This window comes from Lissotriton vulgaris, chromosome 10 (assembly GCF_964263255.1).
Source record: "Lissotriton vulgaris chromosome 10, aLisVul1.2, whole genome shotgun sequence".
Lineage (NCBI taxonomy): Eukaryota > Metazoa > Chordata > Amphibia > Caudata > Salamandridae > Lissotriton > Lissotriton vulgaris.
Window position 1 is genome coordinate 724,250,646 of NC_141698.1, and position 25,074 is coordinate 724,275,719.

Consider the following 25,074-nt stretch of genomic DNA (forward strand, 5'->3'; position numbering starts at 1 on the left):
TCAGGGAGCCCTTGGCTTCCGCACGAAAGTGGACAAAGGACATGGTAGTATCCTCCCCTGTGCCCAGCCCATCCTCTGGGAGGGACCCCTGAGTTGTTCCAACCCTTTCCCTAGGGTACTTAAGGGAGTATCTGTGGGTGGCTTTTCAGATTCTTCATGAGGGCACGATTCAAACTCGAAACCACTTCGAGTTTGACCATCTGGACACCTTGGACTTCACTAGACTGCACCAAGGAAGACTCCTGCTTCTCCTGGTCTCGCTATTCTGCAAGTCTTCTTAGTCATCTGAGCCGGTGTTTCATCCAGGTTCCTCTCCAGGCCTATGGGCATCAAAGACACCTGATGGAATCTCCCTTGGAGTGAAGGAGTCCCTCTCCTGCATCTGCAGGAACCACAACAAAGCTGACCGGTCTGCTGCTCCTGAGGTCCTACAGACTCCAAAAGGCTCAGCAGCACAGGTGGTGGTTTTGCACCTCCCTCGAGGCCTGACCTGCTCTTTCAGCAAGTTTGAGGCCAGTATCCCTCGTCATAACCGCTGGAACCGAATCCCTGTGCACTGCATCAACATGCAGTTGCCAAGGCTTGTTGGCTTTGTACTCCAAAGTTCTTCAGGCTACTAGAAGTTCCAGCCTCCAGCATCTCTTCCTGCCAAGATCTTAGTCCTTACAACATCCTCTGCATCATGGGCCTGCATCTTTGGTGAGCTGCTGGAGGTACTGTTGCGACTCCTGTGCCTTCGGCCTGTGGGTCATCTTGAGGGTCTTTGGCTGCAGCATGCTCCCATGCTAGCTTGGGCCTGCTCACACTCTCCTGCAATAGGAGAGTCTCTTGCACCTTGCTTATCTTAAAGTAGCACCTTTTGCGTTTATCACGTCTGTTGCTGTTTCCAAGGCTTGTTGGTACCCCTGCCGGAGACAGACCCCCAGTTCTTTACTTCCAATGTGGGACAGTTTGTGAACATCTCCTGGTATTCCTCAGGATCGCCTGGTCCTGAAAGCTGCAGTGACAAGGTCGCCGTCAAGACTTCTGCATCTTCAGTCATCAGTTGTCATTGCTCTTCTGTGCCTCCTAGTCACCTCTGAATGGTATAGACTGTCACCTCTGCTTGCAGGTTCTTCTGGTCTCAAATCCACTCTTTGATTCCACCGGACTCTTCGACTTCTTCAGCAGCATCTTCTTGAAGTACTCCTTAGTGGTCTACAGCAGTTTCCGACGTCACTTCACACTTATGCACCCGGCATCCCATGCGTAGGAATCCTGGTTCCTGGGGCATCCACGGGTGGGGTGACTCTCCAACCTTCGGTCTTCCACAGGGATTCTTCCGGGTCCTTCTTGAAAAATTCAACCACAACTTTCTCATTGATTTGTATTGCATACATGGCTGTGCTTCCACTCTGCACACAGCCTCAGTGGGGTTCCTGAGTATTTACCTCAGGTGGTTCCTTATGTCCCCAGCTCTTCTGAGGCTTCTGGTCCAAGTCCCGACTTTGGTTGCAGTTCTCATTCCCCTTCTTTAGTATATGTTTTTTTCTTCCCCTGGAGAAGATAGTGTATTTGTGCTTACTTACCGGTTCACATTTTAAGTATTGGCTGTATCTGTGTTCATTTCTCTGGGTAGGAGCTATACCAATATATTAGTGAGTGTGTGTATAATAAATAGACATTTGTATAACTACACTGTGTGGTTCTGTTTCTTTTAACCTACACTATAGGTCTGATAAAACAAGCTGCTTAACACTCCTTCTGGACTAAGCCTGAAGGCTGCTCTCCACAGCTACTACTTGGAGAGTTTGTATGTTTGTCTAAGACCACTAAAATCACCATAAGGGTTGTCTGGATTAGTGAGAGATAATTGAGTAAGTGTGCACAATATACTAAAGCAGCCTCCTGTGTGGTAACCAGATCAATGGACTGCAACAACAAGAATTACTATAATGGTACCTGCAGAGATGATAAAAGTTGTGAGCTTACTAAAAATCAAACTGCGTGTCGACATTAAAACTTCTTTACCCATCACACTGCTAAGTGCAGACTCTCATAACTGCACCGTGGTGGCCATCATGCATGACACAAACACTTCACACACTGGTTCAAAACAAAGACATACTCCCAACCACGCACCGTACACTGTATAGTGTGCTACATATGTAGATAAGCACATAGGCATCTCGCATACATACGCTACATAAATATTAATGAATATACATTTACAACAATACATAGTATTCCTAAATCACTCCTGATGTTGGATCCAAGTTTTACGGACCGTTTTTCAGGACTGAGGCAACAAATCTAACGCCACAGATTGCATCCCAAGTCAATAAATCTAACAAATCAAATTTCATACATTTAGGTCATGTAATAGAACACATCAGTTCGTAAATAACGTCAGCCATGATTTAATTTAAAGGTCCAGCAGATAACTTAATTTGAACAAAAGAGCATACAAGGACATAAGTCTGGTCTGAAACATATTCAAAGGGCCACAGGGCAAGCGGTTGTTACTGGGCACAGTGTGGAGGCATAAGCTTTTTATCCCAGTGTTCCCAGGCCCCAGCCTTTGACGGGGCCTGAGCAAGTAGCCCAAGTACCCCCTTCAGCACTTGACTCCGTAGTAGGGTGGGTGGCCCACTGAACATGGCTGTCTTCACGGTGGCCCAGCCTCGCCAGTTCCTCACTCACGGGTGATGACCCATTCAGCAAAGTGATCAGCATGGCTCACTTCACGCCTGCCCTTCTCTGGCATACCAGGGTCGCCGACTTATCTTGTTCAGGGAACTCAATCGACAAGATTACCCGCTGGACCTCGCTCCCTCTAACACGCTCTCCCTCACAGAGAACACTGGTCATGGCAAGCAGACAGGCAGGCACTGGTGAGCCAGGGCACATGGTCTTGGATTCCCAGGGCCTTGGCCCCCAGTCCTGGTCGCAGGCAGATGTCTTGCAGAGCTTCTCATCGCGCAGCATAAATGGCTGCTTGATGGTTGACAATTTGTGGTCTTAAGCTCTACTTATACTCTATTTTCCAGACACCAAATGTGATTTAAAGCCTGAGTCTTTATAGTTTATGTTGGGTTCTGTTTTCTTTTGAAGTGTTCATCCTCTGCCATCTCTTTGGATCAGCAATGCACAAATCTGTTGGGGGCGGTGAGGATTTCTCTACTGCCTCATGTTTACCATGTAGCTTTAGGTATTGCAAAATGGAACCCAGAGTCAGCCATTTTTCTGTGCCATTTACAGGCAGACATACACCTAGTCCATGTGTACAGCAGGCATGCACTGCACGAGATCCTTCATTTATTGTACCATTGACTCACAGGCGCGCGCGCGCACACGCATACAACATACATACTGCATGGTACACATTAGCCCTTCATAGGCGTGCATACACACACCGAGCACATGTACATCACATATACTACTGATCACTACACGGTATGCTGCGAACGCAGTGCTGATCCTGCTCAACTCCTGATCAAGGCAGTAGCCCTTCGCCACTATGGGAGTAGAGCTTTGGTTGACCCTCCTGGTCCTAGAAGACCGCAATCATGAGACAGGCCTATGTCATGATGCAAAAGTGATCTAGATTTGCCTAAGACAACAAAAATCTGCATTAGGAATCAACACATCATAGTTGGGGCACTAAGGGCAGGGGTGCACGTTACCCTGCAGAGGACTTTTCGAACCAAACAAGGATGCAAGTAACCGACAACAAAATGACTAGTGTTAAACAGTTTCTTCTTTTGTGAAAATCTACTACTAATGCAAAGTTGAAAGGGTCTAGTAAAATAATGCAGAGGTCGAGGGAAAAGTGCAAAAGCAACACTGCCTTACCAGGAACTGAAATATGAAAAGCACCCATGAAAACAGCTGCAGTTTTAGTGTATGAAGAATGCAACGCCCAACTACGAAGACTTATTAATTTCCTTGGTCATTTCAAGCTTATAGTATGTACATACCTTTAACCTGCACCAGCATCAGCTTCTTGTATGGCACTGCGCTGTTATTGGAGGTTTGTTCGGACAGATTTACACTTCGTAAACTGACACTGCTGAAGTTCTCCTTACTTGCCAGCCCTGCAAGAGCTACCTCTGAAAAGTTCGAGTTTTTAGACACTAAATAGGAAAAATAAAAATAAAAGCATGGGAAAAGTTATCATGGACTGGCCTGCATTCTGCTCAAAATTTCTGATAGTTTTCTGATGTATTTAGGAAAGACATCAAAATATTAACCGCATACGTTGTGTTTTTACTTAACTGCCAAAAGGTAAACACTAGCACTGCAAAGCCAATTTGTCTGGGTTCTCCCTTGAAGCATGCAAAAGTGTACAGGGCAAGTAAGTGGCTTAGAATTGAGAAGAGAGTTGGAGGAGTCTGGCTTTTGGAGTGTGATAAGGCCCTTGAGTGGGACAAGCAAAGATTGGTCCAGCCCCTGCTTAGATGACACTTGCAAAGTTTCTGCAAGAGGTGTCCAAAGGATGGTGTTCATGCAACACGCGACCGCACCATTCACCAGTCATACATGGATGAAGGATGTAGTAGCGCCTGTGTGTTCATGAATTGAGACCCGATAAAGGCACAGGACCCTGGCCGTCAGAACTGTGCAGACAGTCGCTGTTGGGAGCAGCTAGTAGTAAATTGCACTAGGCCACTGTAATTTGTTTTCCTGTAGGAAAACGTTGACGTTTTTGAAGTTACGTAATGGATTATATAGCAAACAAAAAGGTGAATAAAGCTTGCCTTCATGTCATGGAACAAAGACCTACTGGTCACAACAAGACTTGCTGTGTCTGCACCACAAAATGTCCCCTTTTACTGCTAGTTACCTATGGAGTGTTGATTACGTCAGGCAGAACAGCAATAACACATTTTATAAGGTACCAAAACTGCACTTCATTCGGAAATAAACATGAATGCAGGTAATAAAGTCAGTGTTCCCGTTTTTTTTGTATGGTGCAGTTTAAAGTACGTGCCTAGATGCATCAATGAAATATGTGGTATATGTGCACCTCATTTCCCTCTGTTAAAGCTCCATGAAAGTATTTAAAATCCCAAAAATAAACTGAAATTGGAGAGATTTTGGAAAAGGTTAATTCACTAATGCTACCTTTGGGGACTTGGGAAAGATTATCAACACATTTAGTTTGAGATTACATACGCATTATGGAAATTAAAAAAACTAGTCCCATTAATAAATAGGTAGATGAGCAGTAAACTTTGAAGACAACAAACATTCAATAGTTCGTATACGAACGATCACACGTAGAGCAAATGCGGATCATATCGGACCACATTTTTGTCAGGACAAGTATGAAACCATATACAAGGTAACAGGGTGAAATAATCCTCTTACTTTTTTCCACTTTCATCCGCTTGGACTCCATGAATGCAACGTTTAACCTCTGCTCTGTATATTCCTGAAGAATGTCTTCTCTCGCTGCCAGCATTTTAAGGGGGTTTCTTGAAGCCTGAACTCTGCGCATAGGCCTCACTGCACGTTTATGCTCTGCTACAGCGGAAATGAGTCTGCAATACAATGCAAGGGCAGGGTTTACTAAATGATATTGTATGGAAACCATTAGTAGTATTTCATGTTAACAGATGACAAATCAAAGATAACCAAACGTTCTTTATATCAGAACAAACTCCTCATTCGCTAGCTAGGAGAAAGGTCTGGCTAGAGGGGAAATTGTTTCTGTAACCGAAGGTGAAGTAAGATATGGGTGGAGCAGAGTTTAAATTGAGGCTACTTCACAAAATGGAGTCAATGTATATTTCACAGCACAATTTTGAAATAAATCTGCCAAAACCCTGATACTCCCCATATCATTTTACATCAAAAGCAATGAGTTTTTCCCAAAACATTTGCTTGCAATTTTCTGGAAACAGACGGACGTGTTCTCAACCAGTTTTTCAAATAAATTCTACTAAACAAAACATCATTTTTTCCCCTAAATACTACATGTTAATTCAGTAAACTCACGAGTTTGGCTGCAAAAACGCAGCTTCTCATTTCTGAGAAGTACTCATTTGTACCACTTACCCAAATGGACTTCCATAGACATGCATCACAACTAAAAACCAGAGAGAACAACCCAATGCTAGTGAAGCCATTAAATGTTAGGGACACCTGCCTGGGGCCTGACAAGGGTGGAAACCAATGTTTTTACCTTTTGGATTTTGTCATTAGAGAAATGCTTATGATACTTTTAAACTGGTGTATCTTAATTCAAGCAGGTCATAGATGATTTTAGCATGACCAGGCCAGGTGTTCCTCGCCATTAACCCCTCTAATGTTTTAGATCTCACAAGTAAATGGCAAATACTGTGTCCAAATGCTAATGTGTACTTGGACTTTCCATATGGCACTACAAGTTTGTCCTGCCATTTACACAGCCTATGGGACAGGGCAGAAACTTGAACCGATTAACGATAGCTCATATGCGTATTAAAGGGGAGCCTGCACAATAGCTAAAAATCTCATGCTACTGCTGTCAATCATATCTAGAAGAATGACTTTAAGCTAATACTTGAGGAACATTAATTTTCGTGGCTATGACAGAGCCTGTGGACATGAAAGCATAAAAAGCAGCAGCAACCACAAGGACTACCAAGGCAAAAGACCTAAATCTCTGGCTTCAGGCCTTTAATGAAGCAGTCAAAGGCTCTACCTAGTACTTAGACAATTCTCCCCAGGTTTGCTGCACTAGCTATGAATAGAAGACTCGTTTTTAAGCATCCAGATTATATGTTCACTCTTCAAAACCTGGGTCTACAGATCATACCCCTCTGCAGAGCTTTATCAGCTGCCTGGAAATCTTGACAATCATTGCAGAGTCACTCTTTTGAAGAGATTGGCCTTATGGTAGATGACTGCAGTTTGTATTTAGAGTACACATCATTATGATATAGTATGGGTGTCTAAAGCAGTTGCACATGTACCAGACATACCAAACTTAAAGGGCTGTCAGACAGAGTCAGGATTCCAATGTAGAAAAACCATAAGCAAATTTCTCCCAAGGGGATGCACTGAGAAACTAGCATAGCAGGGGCCCCAGATTAATCACTGTTGCACACCACACTACAGTTATAAAACAGCTGTTAGGCACAGGCTCCTGGTATTGACAAATATAATCAAAATGGGCAAGAACGACTTAAGTGCCGCCAATGTTCTTGCTCCTCTTCCACTGCTTCGCCATAATTTACTTGTGTGTGGTCTCAGTCCACAAAGAGGCAACAGGGCTTGCCTCAGCAACTACCTGATGGATCACCATACAACAAGTCTTCCACTACAGCAGGTTCACAGAACAGGTCCTTGGTAACAATGCCGTTTTAGGTCTGATTCCACAATGTGGTGCTACAAATGCCATAGGGATCTGTGTGGCTGCTATTCTACAGCTGATCTAATGCAAAAGTATAAGAAATTCGATTTGGGGTGGGCAATTGCCCACCTCAAAGAATAATCAAACCAAATTAAAAGGAGGTCATATCCCAGCTAATGATGGCAGAGGCCAAACAAAGTTTTCATGCAGTACCAAAACAGTAATACAGCAATTAATTTAACACCCCCCTCCAGCCCCACTCAAAGTAATAAAAATCCCACACCATATCAGAAAATCCGTACAAATGAATAAACAAAATGACATCAAAACTACAAAAATCCAAGAAGGGGAACCAGAAATACAAACTTTTAAAGTTTTAAGTAGAATTCCCACCAAAAAGAGCAAAGCGCCAATAATAGTCAATGGTTGTGTTACACTGGGACATATGCATGATTTGAGGTAGGCCATAATGGAGCTCTGATTGGATACAACAAGAGGAATGGTACTACTAAAAAAAATGAAAGTCTAACTTTGAAAAATTTCGAAGTCCTAACTCAAAAAAGGGACTGTCACTTTTGAGTTGCAAATATTATCCAGTTGGGTCAAAGCTGAAAGTTTAGCTGGTGCAGTGGAACAGCAGGCCAGATACTAGACGCAAGATGATGCCGCCAACGTGATGGAGCTTTTCAGTGCAAAAAATGACTGTCCTTTTTTTGAAGATTCACATATCTCCAAGCAGGACAAGGTGAAATTCAATCTAATGCTGTGAAACAGCAGGTCAGATAGTTTTTGCGACATTACCACGGAGGCTCTGGAGCAAGGGTTTTTCAAAGATTCCAAACTTTCCTTCTAATTTCCCTCTGGTCTCAGGCGAGGACACTTGAAGAATCTCAGGGGATCAGGCAGGGGCCAACAGCAAAGTGCAGTCCAAAGCCAGTTTCACTGGTCAGCTAGGCACTTTATGAAAAAGGTCTCTTGAAGCTTGCTGTGTGCCCTGTAGTCACCCTGGGGTCAACCAATTGACCCTTTCATTCCATTTTTTTGTTCAGGGTACTGGAGCAGTTTGTCTTTCAGAGTTTCTCTCCAAACAGACAGCAGATCCAGCCCTTTTCAGTTCCTCTGCAGGTGCAGAAACATTTCTGATGGGGTGCCACATTTACACCTGGCAAAAAAGTGAATAGCTGGGGATGACTCCTGGGCACACTTTATCCAATGCGTTAAAAAGTTCGAAGATGCAACCCTAACCACTTTCTGTAGTTCCTGTTTGCTTTACAACAAACAAGCCCAAAATGTCATGTGCCAGGACTTTTTTCAAGATTGGTAAATATTGTTTAGCCACAGAAACTTGGGCTCTGAGTGATGTGGGTTTTTAGGGAAGTGCACTGAGGTGATCACCAGTGTATCCCACACCCAACACTAAAATACAGTTTGAAGCGGACTCTGTGTTCACCACAGACTATAACACAGAAGTCTGGTGGGGCCAAGGCAGGGTTCCTAGGGCACCAAGAGAGAGTACACCTAAGACTGGCCTTAGAATTCAGTTTTCTTCCTTTTAAGAGTGCCAACAGGTTACATGTGGAGCAAACCAACCTGTCGGGCATGATTTGACACTGTGGTGTGAAAAGGATGACCACAGCCCTCACCTTGAAGATTCTGCAGAGCTCAGAGGAGTCATCCCTGCCACTTCGGGCAACCCATTGGGGAGCTCTTGGGGAAAATTTCACACCTCTTTCATGCCTTAATTAAGGCTGGACATGGGCTGGATTTGACAGAGGTTAAAGGTAATTAGCCTTCTGGGAGCTCAGGCAGATAAACCTTCTAAAAGTTACTTTTGCTTAATAGTTCTTAAAAATTCGACTTCACCACTGAATTGGATTTTAATAACTATTAAAAATAGTGGATTAATTATTTTTCTACTGTCTAATGGTTTAGCAGATTAGAATTTAAATTTGCGCTCTGAGTTTCTACAGCCAGGCCCTGCCACCATGAAAATAACTGTTTGAGCCTTGACACTGTAGGGACATATTAATTTTCTACCCACCCCTCTTTTAAATACCATGCACACTGCCTTGTGGGCTACAAGGCCTACCGAAGGTGATTTACTATTATTTAAAAAGAAGGTCTTCACCTGTCAAAAAGGTTATTTTTACAGGTCGCTCTGCAGTAGTCAGGCAATACAAGGTAAGCTTATAGCCATGGTTGCGCTGCCGCAGGAGTGGATGGCACAAAAGCTGGTGCAGTTCACAAGTGACATTTAACTTCCAGGCCATGGTTGCACTTTTCTACATTATAAACCAAAGACTTACAAGCAAGTTAAGTGTGCCAAGCAGGAATACTCAATTTAATAAGGAGAGCACATGGCATGGGTAAAATGCACTGAGTGCTAAAGCCAGCTAAAATAGATTCCAGAAAAGGCCAAAGTAAGGGGGGGGGGGGGGGGAAGAGAGAGGGGGTTTATGTGGTAGGTAAGAGTCCGGGGGATTAGGCGGTTGGGACAGAAATCCACAGAATGAGCGGAATTCCTACATAAAACATCCATGCACTTTAGTGCAGAAACCCATAGTCACAATGTTGCATTGGAGCAGAACCAGAGTCGGACTTCTCAAGAACTCCTGCCATGACCAGAGCTGCCCTTTTACCAGAATGCAGTGATTGTGTCCGACAGTCTTCGAGATTGCATTGGGTACAATTGTGGCCACGTGACCATGCGGTATTGCAGCTCCATGCTTATGCCTGAGCCATTATTGTATAATTACGGATGCTTCTTGGTGATCTTCCCTAGTGCAATCGGTTATGCATCTTGCAACACTTGTAATGCTGTGAATTCACCCATCACTCATCTAGCCAGACTACAGCTTCCTTGGATTACAAGGTAGCGCAGTCTATTTTGGCGCAACTTTGTTCATACTGGATTGCACGTTAAGTTGACATAGATTGTTGACACTTTGTTCAAATCAGTGATGAGTTTGTTTAATCTGGCTATAGGGTATCTGAACCAAAATGAAACGGTGTGAAAGAAAATATCTAGAGAAGTCTACTGGAGGGTTAACCAAAATGAGTAGTTGGAGTCTCAAAGTTAATATTTGAAGGGCAAAAACACCTTTTAAGTATGTACAAATTACTTGCTGAGAGCAACACGATTTTTCTCAGTTGTGTACAAAATTGCTTATGATATTACTATTTGCCCCTGCAAAAAGAGGTTAGGCTCAAGCTTTACAAAATCCATGTATTGACTTGGTTACTGTGTGCTAGTCTGATTTTCTAGTCGTGATTCTAATCCCATTCCTGCCACACCTTACCATATTATTGTGCTCCTACTTTACGCAGTCTGAACCTCTATGCCAGTGCCAAAGTAGGTGCTGCCGAAGCGCAGACATCGGCTAGTGAGATCTCTGGTAGACTAAGGTAAAATTCGAAGCTGTTCAAATATAGTTTTTTTCAGCTGAAGTTTTCTGGTAACCGGGATCAAACACTCAAAGGGTGAGGGAGGCTTCAAAAGCAATAGATGGAGAGGGATTATTAGGGAAGGGGAGGGTGGAAGTGGAGGTTGAGGGGACTATGGCGGCAAATCATGACAAAATGTAATTAGCTCATCTTTAGCCCACCTTCGCTTGGACTACTTAATAACACTTCAAAATAAAAAGGCAAAAGGAAATTCAGAAAGACATTAAAATTGCTGGGAGAAACTACAAAGCATGTAGAAGAATGCTAATTTTAATTTGCAAGTAAGAATAGATATAAAATTAATACGCCATTTTAAAAACTAAACTAGAAACTGCAGTGGATATTCCTGCTGCTTTCCGAAAAGGGCCTTCAGTGCTTTTCAAGAATAAAAACAAAGTTCTACTACATTCAAAACTGAAAAGTCCACATGTTATTACAACGAACTTGGAAAAAAATATGTAGAGAAGAAGAGCACTAGTTAATTGCAATAAATACAAGCAGTCTATAGGCATACCAGCTCTAACTGAACCTGGGAGATAATATATGGGTGCCTATAATGTCTAAGGCATGAGTATTTTTGGAGCAATTATAGGTTCAGGCATATGTATTTATTTATAAAGGTGAGTATTTGTGATTCAGGAGGCAGTGGAGCTTGCAAGCATTAACACATCTCCAGTGGACAGTTATGTGGGCGGCTCTGCAACTCTCCTATACAAGGGGCGTGTGGGGGGCGGGGGTGGAGACACATTTTCTCATGTGTATGCAAAAAAAACCCATGTAAGGGCATTGCTAGATCAGTAACCGAAATGCTGTTTAATTAAAAGACTTCTCGGCACTAACGCAGAGAAAAATAAACATACCATAACAATTTATTTTGGATCAGTTTTTATATTACATCAGAAGTTTCTGCAAGAGAGTTAATATGACATTTTTCTTCTTGTGGTAAATACGCAAGCCTTATATGTATAAGAATGCTATTGAATTGCAATCTTCTAAGAAAGATATACAGGGTGGAAAAGGGTCACATTTATATAGAGTGATAAAGGAAGATTTGGGATTTGCAATTTAGGAAGAAAATTACCAATTACCAGTAGTTCATATGGTCCATTTATCAAAATACGAAGGAAAGAACGGACCACAAGAGTGTGCCAAAGAAGTATGGGTATCACGTTTTTTTGTTTGCTATTTAAAGAAACAGACAAGCTGCAGCGATACCAGCACTGGAAGTGGTTAGCCATCACCAAGCCCATCGCTAGGCGAGAAAAGGATCGACAATCAAAAGATGGCTGCTGCAAAAGAGGTTAACAAGGAGGCCGTGGGTTCTAACAGTGCTTACTTTCAGATTTACATGCAGCAAACCCAACATAAAATAACCTGGATGAGAAAAGAAAACTAACATGCACATGGAACCATGCAGTAATTGGAGTCGGTCTTTACATGCCTCAACTATGGCAACAACCTTCACTTGGGATGTCCTGACCGGCCTATCACAAAGAATCAACACAGTAAGAACATGAATAAGAGACTGGTGTGTAACCTTCTCACTAACGATCAAATCTCTGGACGTTGGACCCAGCAGTGGTTAATTGTGAATCAGCAAACTTACTACAGGATTCTGTGCATTTTTACTGTGCTTATTGTAAGACCGGAATATTGTTTCTGATACAGCTTTTATCCCACAACTTAATTAGGGACAAAAGATATGACAATGCGCAGCCTCAAGTTCCTCATTTCAAACGTACCCATTGTGGTGTTAAAGCTTTTCATGAATTGGCGCCGGATGCCTGAAATTGTGTTTACTTTTGCAGCCTTGAAAATGCAGATCTTATGAGAATGTTGCTAGTCTACTGTCAGTATTTCCTGTCCATTGTTAACGCCCTTGGGTACTCAAGTCAATATCTAAGGTGGTAGAGCACTTTACACAAAGAATATGACAAATAGCGGTGACATTCAGAAGCTGTATTAGCTAGTGTTATAGAAAACTGGACCCAGTAGACATACGTATAACATACTGTAATGCCCATATCCAGAATGTACAGCATGCAAGAATCTAGAAATGTCCAAAAATCAGTGTGTAAAGACACACCGAAAGACAACAGTGGACGAAGTGCATATTGTGACGGGTGTCTGTCAACCAAAGGAAAGGGGGCACTGGATATAGAGATGTCGAAGGCTGCAATGCTATAGAGGGGCCAATAGAGGGCATACAATTATCTCTTCTTAGATACATATGGAGCACCTTTCTGAGGACTAGACTGTGTAATAAATACCTGTGTACTTTACTGTTTCTTCTACTATTATTCCTTAGAATTACTATTAGTATGCTTATATCAAAGGTGGGGAAATAATAAAACACCTAAGTGCTCTAGTGCAATTTGTACACAAAAGAAGTCTAGCATCAGGTTGTGTGAAAACCACTTGGAAGGATGCTTGGAGAATTACCATGAACACAAGAAAAACAACCCATACTGTCAGCCTAAGGCTACACGGCAGAGAAAGGATATCAGTTAATGAACCTATAACTGGCACAGGGAAGAGTAAGTCCAACAGTTCTGCCTGTACCAATAAAGACACGAAGCTAGGAAGGGAAGAATAAAAATGGGTGTGTGCAGAACGCCCTAGTCATGTCTAATTGGGTGTGGTCAAGTTATTAAATAATACCATTAAACAACTGACCAGGATAGCTAATATTCTTGGATATATCCAGTGGCGGCTGCTATCATTGCTTAGCAGTGGGGCAGGGAACAACCAAACCTAAACACAGTTAAAATTAGTAAAATTACAATTAGCTGCTGTGCTGACAACCATCGCCTTGCTTCTCTCCTCTGAACCTGTACTCCAGGTGCACACTGCGCAGACTCCCAGATGCCAATCCCAGCACTTCTCTCATACTTAGACTAGTATTCACAGTATGAGAGAAGCACTGGGATTGGTCTGAGTGGCTTTGTTTGACGCTCAGATAGTGCCTGTGGTGTTTCTCCAACCCAGCTGTGCAACACAGCTGGGTTGGAGAAACTGGAGTGTGCATGAATGTTTGGCCGGCCGTTTTAGGCACATGTACATGCAAAAGTGCCCCCCCCCCCATTCCTCCCCCTGCTATGCCAGTCACACAGGATAACCTTGTCCCGCACCGCTGAAGACTCGTGTCATCAGCTGCCAGACAAAATAAACTGAGAGACAGTAGGCTAACAGGAAATAAGAGTAAGTATGCAGAAAGCAGCATTTTGTGGGATGCCCAATAAAAGCATTTACAAAGGCAGTAACAGCCCAGGTTTTCAAAGTTTTAAATAGTCAAGATTAGTTTCAACTTTTATTTTTGTCAGTGCCTATAAAAAGTCGTTACAGAGCAGTAAACCAAGCAAATCCATCTGTTATGCCGACTCAGAATTTTAGCCTAATGTAGAGTACTAATGCTATCAGAGGCTCTCCAGATAACTAATGAACAAATAAAACAATATTCACTACCGCCTCCTCCCTTCTACAACCCCCTAAGTGCAAGTTATGGATAGTTTAGTGGTTGTGAAAGTGGTGAATAACCATTTTAGCCATATGCAACCGGAGACACCCCATTCTTACAGAAAGGTTACAGGTAAACAAAAGTAATAGGAAGGCGCAAAAAGAAACCCCGTTTCAATATTAAATATAGAAGCCTATAATCTAAAAAACTAATAATGCAGACATAAGATAAAGGTTTTTATTTTTAAACAAATTATTGCACTTAACACATCGTTATTTCAGTCACACATAATACATAATATAATCAAGTAACACGCTTCTGTTCATACAAACTCATTGCCACAGAATAATGCATTACTAACTTTAACCTCCTACATTCCCAAACAACTAGACGATGCCACCCATGTATTAGTCTAATCACAGAAGAGTAACACAACAACCAAGTGTGGAGGCTGTGGTGTGTGTGTGTGTGTGTGTGTGTGTGTGGTCAAAACGTCCGCAGAGTGATGGAGTGGCGAGGTACAACTGGTGGCCAGTCAGGTGTGTGCTATTAACTAAGCCAGGCCCTGGAGCACACAGAAAGTGCTGTGTGCACCCAGCCCATAGTGAGGACGCAGGAGGCGCGACAGTATACGATATCTGTTGCAAGTGTCGCCTGAACAACCTGCATATTACTCTTCTTCAGAAGCCTTATCTGTAGTCTAAACCTTTCTAGGAGGGCGTCCCATTTGAAGGAGATGGGTCTCCTGTGCAATCCCCTGTATTGCTCCCGCCTTATCAAGCCACTCTGCCTGTCCCACTGTTTAACCTATTCTCGCCAAAGAATCAGCCATGGGCCCTTTGGAAATTTCCAGCATCTGGTTATCAGTCGCTTTGCCAGTATATGGGCCAAACCAATAACACTATGGAGCCTTTTGGTCTGGGATACAGCCCGAATAGAGCGCGTGCTGGAGTATCTCAGGGCATTCTGCTCTTCAGCTCTGTATGTTGTGCAAATCTGCGCCCATTAAGCAGACAGTGAAGGCACGACCAGAGCATGTGCAGGAGACGGGCATCGGCCATAAGACCGGGAGGACATTTGAAGGGTGCCGATGGAAATACATGGCCGATTCTGTGGAGGTAGTTGTGCTCTTTGTAAAATGGAACATTGGATGAATTTAATTCTCGAGTTATAACAGACTTTAGCATGGTATGCTACTAGAGTAGCCCAATCCTTGTTCGAGAGTTCATGTGAAAGATCCTCTTCCCATTTTGCTTTCAAGGAAGAGAACGGTACCAGGAGGAGGGCTCGAAACCCACAGTAGGGCCAACATACAAGGTGTCTGCCATATCCCAGTGTGTAATGTTCAACACAAAATGGAGCCTGTCACGTCGTGGTGGCAATAACGACCGACACTTCTTTATGGTTTGGGAGAGCTTTATTACTGCACATCCATTCTCGTCCCTGTCCCTACTCTAACTGTCCCCTTGGTTCCTATTCCCCGGCTCCTCCCGTTCCTGCTCCTCCCTCTGTCTCCACCCCTCAACCACTAGACTGCGTCTCACCATACTACATCTCCCCCTTTCTTAACAAAATGAGCTTAATGTCCTTAGTGTTCGCAGTTCTTCAATCCGCCACACGGGTTGGCGAACAGCCTGCTCTTCGAGCCTCAGTAGTGTCGAATCCGAGGTGGGCTTGACTTTGGTCGATTTTTCTGTTGTCTCAATCAGGGCGTTCTTGATCACGTTGCGTGTGGACTGTCTGCTCTCACATTCCGCAGTCGGCGTGTCTCTTTCCCGTGGTGTAACTACTGTTGGTTTAGGTGCTCGATCTCTTTCATGGGTGGATAGTGTTCTGGTCCTCTTCCGAGCACCCTCATCCGCCTTTGCTTCCGTTTGTCTTGTCCGGTTGAAGGCAACACTGTCCTCCAGTTCAGGGTCATGTATGCCAGACGGTATGGTGTTGTCTGATGAGACTGTCTTGGCTTGGTCCAGTAATTCATTCACCGCCTTTATCTTTACTGCCTTTTGCTTCGTCAGGTCAAGAACAACACTGTCTTCCTGTTTCGAGTCTGGGGTGCCGGCCGGTAAAGTATGAACGGTGGAGGTCAGCTTGGTATGACTTGGAGATTGATTTGCTGTCTCGGGTTGTGTCTCCCACACCTGCTCGCGCCTGGAACAGGCAGACTCTGGGGTCGGCTGAATGTTAGTGTGTCTTGTTCTCCTCCGATGATGACTTAGTTCTCCTGACACGTCTGGCTTCCTTTGCGGATTGACTGGTTGGTCCGTTTTTATTTGGGTACTTTTGGCCACGATGCCGGATTCCGTTTTGCAGGACCAGGACCAGGGCCTTCGAGTCAACCTTGCTGCCCCTACCCGGGGTGACGGTGTGGTATTAGTGTCACGATGCACATGTGCTCGATGCGACGGGTTGTCTGGTGGAGTGATCGAGTGTGCATTGACATTGGTGTGGGACACGTCGCTCTCGACGTGAAGAGTGTCCCTTGGTTTGCTGATGTGTTCAGATGATTGGCGCCATGGCCGGTGTCGGGACCACGACTCTGTCGACTCAAAGGATCGGACCGAAATGCTGTCCGAATCAGAGGAGTTCTCCCTCACTTCCCTCTGAGAATGTTTCTTTAAGAATGTTGCACGTGGTGGTTGTCGGGACCATGACTCTGCCGATTCAAAAGATCGGACCGACGTGCTTTCCGAATCATAGGGGTGCTCCGTCAGTTCCCTCTGTGAGTGTTCATTTGGGAGTGTCCTACTAGGTGGTCTTCGGAGCCGGGTAGTCCGTGACGAGCTGCTTTCCCCTTCGGAATTGTTTTCGAAAAGCTTCTCCATGTGTCTTTGTTGGAATATCTTCAACGCTGTCTCATTTGGGAGATTGTTTGAAGATTCCGTGCTTGTTCCTTGTGCTTGATCCCAAGCTTTTGCCTCTTCGTTCTTCTCGTCTGATGTTACCCATCTACGCTCTGTTCCTTCGTTGTCGCGGGGCCCATGGATGCTTTGGGGCCCATAAAGGCATGAATCATGGCATGGACCAGTCCGTCTTGTGTGATCTGGTTCTCCTTCCCAATTGCTTGATGTTCCAGCACCTCTGACTTGGGGTTTGTGTGTTCTCCGGCCAGATGTTTCCTTGGACTCGTCTTCACTGCTTGTCGACTGATGTCCCTGCGCCGACTTTCGGTGTTGGCCAGTGCGACCCCTTCTTCTCTGGTTAGTCTTTCTCTCCCACTTGCTGTGCGGGATGCCTTCTTGACCAGGAGTGCGATCTGTCCCACTTGATGCTCTTTCTTCCTCCTTTGAATGACTCTTTGAGGAACTCCTGGGGGGTGAATAACTTTTTGGAATCGTCTTTTGGATGGTTGACTCTGGGTCATCTGACTCCGAGCAGTCCTTTGTTGACCTTGAGTAGTCGGCTGCTGAGAAATCTGACTGAGTAATCCGTGTTATTTTCTTTTTCACTGTGTCTTTCCCGTTGTCTTTTTGCTGGTCTGTCTTCCCTCTCTCTCCTTTCAGTTCTGTTTGTGTTCTGAGGGTTATCTGTCCGGGCGTCTTGATAATTTGCTTTCAGATTCGGGGCCTTTGATTTGTCTCTTACCTTGACGTGCAGTCCAATTTCAGCCTTCCTGATGATTTCTTCCAGTGACCACTTTCCTCGCAAGATCTTGAGTTTCGTGTCGGGGTTTGCGCAGCCTTCAATTATCCGGAGTCGGACTGCGTCCTCATTCGTGAAGGTGTTGAAGTGGCAGCCTTGTACCAGGTTTTTTAACCGAGTGATGAAGGTTGGCAGTGGTTCACCTGGTTCCTGCCGAGCTGTGTTGAAGGTGATGCGCTCTCGATCCACTTCCGTTTGTGCGGAGAGACGGGCACATAGTTTCTCTTGGAGTCTTTTATAGAGGTCTGTGTCTTCTTCGGAAAACGTTTCGATTGGGCATCGGCCCTCTGGACCCACCAGATGGAGGAGCAGCGTTAGGCATTTCCTCTCTCTTTGTTCTCCATTGGCATCCAGGAAATCACTCAGTGTGGCCAGCCATTGGTTCCGTTGGAGACACAGACTCCAGGTGTCCGTCTGCATCCCTGGGGGTGGTGCTTCAAAGCAGGGATTGAACTGTTGTGCGATTTCTTCCCCCGCCATAAGAGGAGGATTTTGATGGATCATGTTCGCAGAGCACCGGCTGTTCGCTTGTCTTCTCGTCTTCGTAATTGATTTGTATGTAGTCGAAGCCTGCGGTCTAGTCATGCGCTGGGACGTTAGCAATGCTTGTTTGGCCTTTGCCAGTGCTCGCTCGGTCTTTGTTAATGCTTGATTCTGTTATGTTCGCCAGTGCTTGTTTGGTTTTCAGCGATACTTGTTTTCTTTCTTGGCTGCGATTTATCCAATGCTTGTTGATCTGCGTGTATCGATGCTTGTGTCTTTGTGCCTGGATCAGTGCTTGTTCCTTTGTACGTACCAGTGCTTGTTGATTTGCACGTATCGATGTTTGTCTAGTTGCATGTATCACTGCTTGTTTATTTGCATGTACCAGTGCTTGTTTACTCTTAGCCAGTACTTTGTCTTTGCATGCACCAATGCTTGTTGACTTCCCTTTGCCAATGTTTGTTTTTCTTTTGTCTTTACCAATGTTTGTTTTGTACTTACCAGTGCTTGTTTTCGGGCCCTGTGGCACTCACCAATGTTTATTTGCAATTTCAGGTCTTCTGCCTGACCTCAAAATGGCCGCCGATGATCCCTCGCAGGGGATTGGACACTGCTGCCTGACTCCAAAATGGCCGCGCGGGAATCTCGTTTGACGGGATTTCGGCCGTTTTTCTTCGTTTTTCACCGGAATCACAGTATTTTCTTAGCGCTTCCACTCACCACTTGCCGGTTGCAGCCAGGATCCACCGCTGGAGTCAATGCTTCAGGTAGGGTCACTTGTCTTGACTTCTGCCGCCGGGGTGGGCTCCCGGTGGGCACTTCTGGGCACTTGCAACTTCTTTTGGCGCGAACAGCGCTCGGTCAGCACCGCTTGGCAGGCGGTCTCCGTGGGGCGCCGTTCTCCACGCGAGGGCACTTTCTCTTTTCTCTTGGGGTCTGGCAGAGTCAGGGTAGGCTCCTGGCTTCTGCTCCTGCAGCGCTGGCTGGACACCGCGCTCTCTTGCACAAGTCGCGTTTTAGCGCGAAGGGGTCACTTCTGCCTCGGGCGTTGCGACGCTTGGTGCCTCGGCTCCCTCTTCAGTCCCTCCCAACTGCTGGGGGGGGGGGGGGACAGGGTCACCTGCTACTGGCTTCACGTGGCAGGTCGCAATTTCGTCCTTCTGGTCAGCGTCGCCTGCTCCTCGAGGCACGCTGGGGACAGGGCTCTCTCGTGAGGGTAGGTGGGGTTCAAGCACATCCCACCCTCGTCGCCAGCTGTCGCGTCGTGGTGGCAATAACGACCGACACTTCTTTATGGTTTGGGAGAGCTTTATTACTGCACATCCATTCTCGTCCCTGTCCCTACTCTAACTGTCCCCTTGGTTCCTATTCCCCGGCTCCTCCCGTTCCTGCTCCTCCCTCTGTCTCCACCCCTCAACCACTAGACTGCGTCTCACCATACTACAGAGCCGTTCCCAGGGTAGTGACCTAAGTAAAGTTTAGATTGTGAGTGATGGCATCTCACAACAAAGCGATACAAAAGGGGATGATGGACGGTGCGCTAGAGCAAATCAAACACTCACCCCCAGTCAACTGATCTGGGTTTAATCCATCACCATTCTTTAGCTCACTCTGCCACCCCAGTTCAGACATGGCCATATGCAAATCAGTCTGACCCTGTGCCTCATGGGAATAGTCCAGCCCGAACTGCCAAGCCATGTCTTCCCTGGACCGGAAACAAGCATCCTGGGACCGGTTTAGAATTCATAATCCTCATCAGCCAGGCTATCTTGAATCCAGTGAATCCAGTGGCCAAGTGAGCAAGGGACTCACGTCTGAGCATACCCTGCCAACTTAGGGCGAACAAAGCGATACAAAAGGGGATGATGGACGGAGCGCTTGAGCAAATCAAACACTCACCCCCAGTCAACTGATCTGGGTTTAATCCATCACCATTCTTTAGCTCACACAGCCACCCCAGTTCAGACATGGCCATATGCAAATCAGTCTGACCCTGTGCCTCATGGGAACAGTCCAGCCCAACAACATCTCACAACAAGCATTTGCGATGCAATAGGTCTCGCATTAGGAAAGTTTGAGCTATTGCTATTGTAAATGACAATTTTTGTATTTATGTGTTGGTTTTGAAAATAGCGAAATGAATAGCTTTGTCATTTACAATGCCACAGTTTTAACTTTTACAACTGTGACACCTATAGTATTTGTACTGCAATATGTGTTGTATTTACGTGACTTAGATGTATTGACATTACAAATAACAATGGCTTTTCCTTTTTTTAAATACTTAAATAAAAGTTATTGTAATTTATAATGGCAATAGCTTAAACTTTTGTAAATGACTTGTGAAGATTATGTTCAGTGTATTTTATTGTGATGAAAATCCAAGAACAGAAGTGAAATATTAACATCTTTTGGTGACATTTGTAATAAAAGCTTGAAACACAGAACATATTTGAACCAGTTGTTGTTGAATGGTGGCGCAGAGTGATGCTGTGGTGGCGCAGAATGATGCTGTGGTGGCGAGGGCGAGCAATAGATAGATAGAGTGAGTGAGTGAGGGCGAGCGATAGATAGAGTGAGTGAGGGAGAGCGATAGATAGAGTGAGTGAGGGAGAGCGATAGATAGAGTGAGTGAGGGAGAGCGATAGATAGAGTGAGTGAGGGAGAGCGATAGATAGAGTGAGTGAGTGAGTGAGGGCGAGCGATTGGTGTGCAGGGGGGTTGGTGTGCAGGGGGGGTTGGTGTGCAGGGGGGGTTGGTGTGCAGGGGGGGTTGGTGTGCAGGGGGGTTGGTGTGCAGGGGGGTTGGTGTGCAGGGGGGTTGGTGTGCAGGGGGGTTGGTGTGCAGGGGGGTTGGTGTGCAGGGGGGTTGTGTGCAGGGGGGGTTGTGTGCAGGGGGGTTGGTGTGCAGGGGGGGTTGTGTGCAGGGGGGGTTGTGTGCAGGGGGGGTTGTGTGCAGGGGGGGTTGTGTGCAGGGGGGTTGTGTGCAGGGGGGGTTGTGTGCAGGGGGGGGTTGTGTGCAGGGGGGGGTTGTGTGCAGGGGGGGTTGTGTGCAGGGGGGGTTGTGTGCAGGGGGGGTTGTGTGCAGGGGGGGTGGTGTGCAGGGGGGGTGGTGTGCAGGGGGGGTGGTGTGCAGGGGGGGTTGGTGTGTATGGGGGGGTGGTGTGCAGGGGGGGTTGGTGTGTATGGGGGGGTTGGTGTGTATGGGGGGGTTGGTGTGTATGGGGGGGTTGGTGTGTATGGGGGGGTTGGTGTGTATGGGGGGGTTGGTGTGTATGGGGGGTTGGTGTATGGGGGGTTGGTGTATGGGGGGGTTGGTGTATGGGGGGGTTGGTGTGTGTGGGGTGGTGTGTGTGGGGTGGTGTGTGTGGGGTGGTGTGTGTGGAGTGATGCTGTGGTGGCACAGAGTGATGCTGTGGTGGCACAGAGTGATGCTGTGGTGGCACAGAGTGATGCTGTGGTGGCACAGAGTGATGCTGTGGTGGCACAGAGTGATGCTGTGGTGGCACAGAGTGATGCTGTGGTGGCACAGAGTGATGCTGTGGTGGCACAGAGTGATGCTGTGGTGGCACAGAGTGATGCTGTTAGACCTGTCTGGCTTTTTGGCGAAGTCCCTCCTAATTTTTATTTATTTTGTCCCCTTTTTGCCCCTCATACCCTTGTTAATTTTTGTGTCTACTGACTTTTTATAGGTGTTGGCCAGGGGGATAGGTGTTCCCTCTCCCCCTCATAGTTTTTTACCTCAGGTCCAGAGGCCTGTTCTGACAGGAAAGTTGGCACCACCTAAAATGGTGGCCACCAACTGCCCCAACTGTCACCAACAGAACTTGGCCATAGCCTAACATAGGGCATTCCAGAACCTTCTGGTCCATTCTGGACCACTGAAGGGCAGCCTATATAAGGCGGAATGCGGGGCAGCCATTTTGTCTACCTGTGGAAGTCAGCTGGAGGACAGGCTGTAGCCAAGGGTGGGAGAGGTTAGACATAGGGTTGACCTCCTAGATAGGGAAGCTGCCTTGGGTTGTCACCTCAAAATTCCCCTTTTGAGTTATTTGTCCTGACCCCGCTGTGTAGGATTACTGGAGACCCTGGGCGCCTAGCTTGCCCCTTGTCCACACTGTACAGGGGAGGTTTGAGGAGAAGGAGACTGCAGTGCTGCGGTGCGCAGTCCTCTGCCCAGCAGAAAGAGACTCAGGAAGGACATCCTTCCTCCCTAAAATCCCAACCCCTTCTTCAAGTCAAGTGCTAAGAGGACTTTGTGAGGAGAACTGGGTACAGAATCAAGCTAGCGCTGTCCCTACCTTCCTGGGTGCTGGGGAAGGCTGGTGTCCTGAGGAGCCCTAGCTGGATCTGCAGACAACTGATCCCTGGAGTCCTTGGTGGAGGGCATCAAGCGTTCTGGTAAAGCGCTCAACCCCGGGATCCACTGAGCCTGGGAAGCTTGTCAGGGCTTCCCTTCGAAAGCGGGACCCCGGGGGCACCTTCCGCGCTCCAGTCGCGTTACCGAGTGGAGTCCCGGTTTACCAAGAAGAGCCTGGGCGAGACGCTTTGCTGAGGCGCAATCGCGCATGCCCAGTCGGCTGTATTAATCCCTCAGGAGGGGCCTAGGTCCGAGCAGGCCCAGTGCGGTGTCGCTTCTCCCCCGCGCATGCGCAGGAGAGCCCGGGGGCGTGTGGAAGCGCCGACGCGACGCTGAGGAGAGCTGTCCGGAGGCAGTCTCGGCGAGTGACAGAGATCGAGTGGGGCGCCGAGGGACAGATCCTGGACGGTGAGGAGCAGCCCTGTGGCGAGGCTGCATCACCGTGTCTGCGCTCCGTTTTCTGTGCGCAGAAGAGGTCTCTGCTCCTCTGAGAGGGAGCGAGGGGGCCGAGTAGCAGCGGTGAAGAGCCCTCGAGTCCAGAGGGTGAGCGGAGGACTCGACTGTTGCCTGCTCATCCAAAGTAAGCGGTGAGGAGTGAGAGGAGGCGAGGGAGAGCTGGTTAGGCCTCCTTTCGTCTGGGTTCCTTTCCACACTGGTTGAGCCTGAAAAGAAGAAGGAGGGGGGGGGGGGGGGGGGAGAGCCTGGAAAACGAGGGGCTTAACTGTGGAAACACTACTTATAACAAGGAGCCTGGTTAGCTGAGGGGTGTAAAGAATATAAGAGTCCCAGTCAACTCCTGGCTCTTGTTCATTAAGGACAGTTGGCCCCCCTCTGATGGAGTAGAGTGTTTGGAAGGCAAAACAGAAGCCCATTGCATCATTAACTGTCCTATGGACTTAGAAGGGTTATCTACCAGACTTGGTTGTGGTGCACATTCAACTGTAATGCGCTATTGGAATTAATTCTCAATCTGCATAGTAATTTAAGAGTGTTATTGCTATTGCTGAGACCAGTTATAGAGTATAGGTCATCCTTAGAAACTATGCCTAATTAAGCGCTAGAAATGCTAGGAATGTACCACTGATGATTTAAGCTAGCACCTTGATAGAATCTGTAACAAATTCCCTGACTAATAAGATTGTGCTTTCATCTCATAAGGAAATCTACTTGTATTTAGGTGTTGCTGGGGTTTTTCCTCCCAAGGTTCTAGCAGAAGTGATAAATAACCTGATTGATTCTAAGGTACAGTTTATCCTAATGTACAAGTGTAATAGGAGTTCAGGGATATAGCAACTGCTTTAAAGGCAACGTGTTAATCTGCTATTAATTTCAAAAGTGTAACTGCTGATTCTAAAAGTGACCTGAAATGTTTTTGAGCTAATTACATGTGAGATACTTAAATTTGACAACAGAGAGAATATTATTTTTACATAAAGCAGCACGTATTTTCATATAATTTTGGTGTAGTGTTTTTCTTTTTGAGTGCTATTGCGTGAAGTTACTTTTGGGTGGTCTGCAACCTTTACACTGTGCCTCTAAATGTTAGTCTTGCCCTAGGCCAGGCTACCTAATTCCAACATATTGGTGCCTAGCGGTGGGATTGCGGACTTGGTTGCAGCTACTTACTAGTAATTTGGCGTAATACACCCAACCTACACCAGGAGTTTTCTCCTTGCGGCCCTCCCAATTAGTCTTTTTGTTTTTTCTAAATTTATTCCTGGTGGTGGGTGGAGTTGGTTTTAGGTTACCCTCACCCTTCTGAAATTTCTGGTGTGTATCCAGGTTTGCCAGATTCACAATGGAGTTTGCGGTGGAAAACCTGGAAGTCTATTCCGTGCCCCAATTGAGAATGTTCTGCCAGCAAATGGGGGTCTTTTTCAAACATGGTGCTAGGAAGGGGGAGCTCCAGACTAGCCTTAGGGCCTGGGTGGAGGCACACCAAGAGACAAAGGAGGAGGATGAAGAGGTTGACCAGGGCACAGAAGGGGGGGTGGAGGAGTTATTCCGCCATGAGGGGGAAAACTTGCTCACCGGACCAGTGTCCTATTCCAGAAAGGGCAGTAGCATTTCTGGGAAAAGCCTAACAGAAGCCGAGCTCACCGATAGGAGGGAGAAAAGGCAGCTAAAGTGGGAGCTGGCTAAGTTGGAACAGGAGAAAGAGGAGAGGAGGATGGTCCACGAGTTTAGGCTGAAGGAACTGGAGCTCCAAAGTCTACAACGGGGGTCCTCTCCTGTTAGGAATGGTGGCAGCGAACTGAAAGAGTCAGCCAGGGAGACCAAACCCTATATCCCAAAGGACCTGATAGCGAGCTTCAGTCAGGGGGATGATGTTGCTAAGTGGCTGGCCGCTTATGAGGTTTCTTTGAAG

At 46.3% G+C, this 25,074-nt stretch overlaps 1 protein-coding gene across 28 annotated transcripts in view; it reads right to left on the bottom strand.

Moving 5' to 3' along the window:
* SVIL (supervillin) overlaps nt 1–25,074 on the bottom strand; it is an 807,080-nt gene that overhangs the window by 184,482 nt on the left and 597,524 nt on the right. For all 28 annotated transcript variants that reach the window (XM_086941586.1, XM_086941584.1, XM_086941578.1 and 25 more), the window contains 2 exons: nt 5,353–5,525; nt 3,960–4,115 (listed from right to left, as the gene is read on the bottom strand). In XM_086941586.1, the coding sequence (XP_086797712.1) occupies nt 3,960–4,115; nt 5,353–5,525 (329 nt within the window). The remainder of the gene's footprint in view (nt 1–3,959; nt 4,116–5,352; nt 5,526–25,074) is intronic.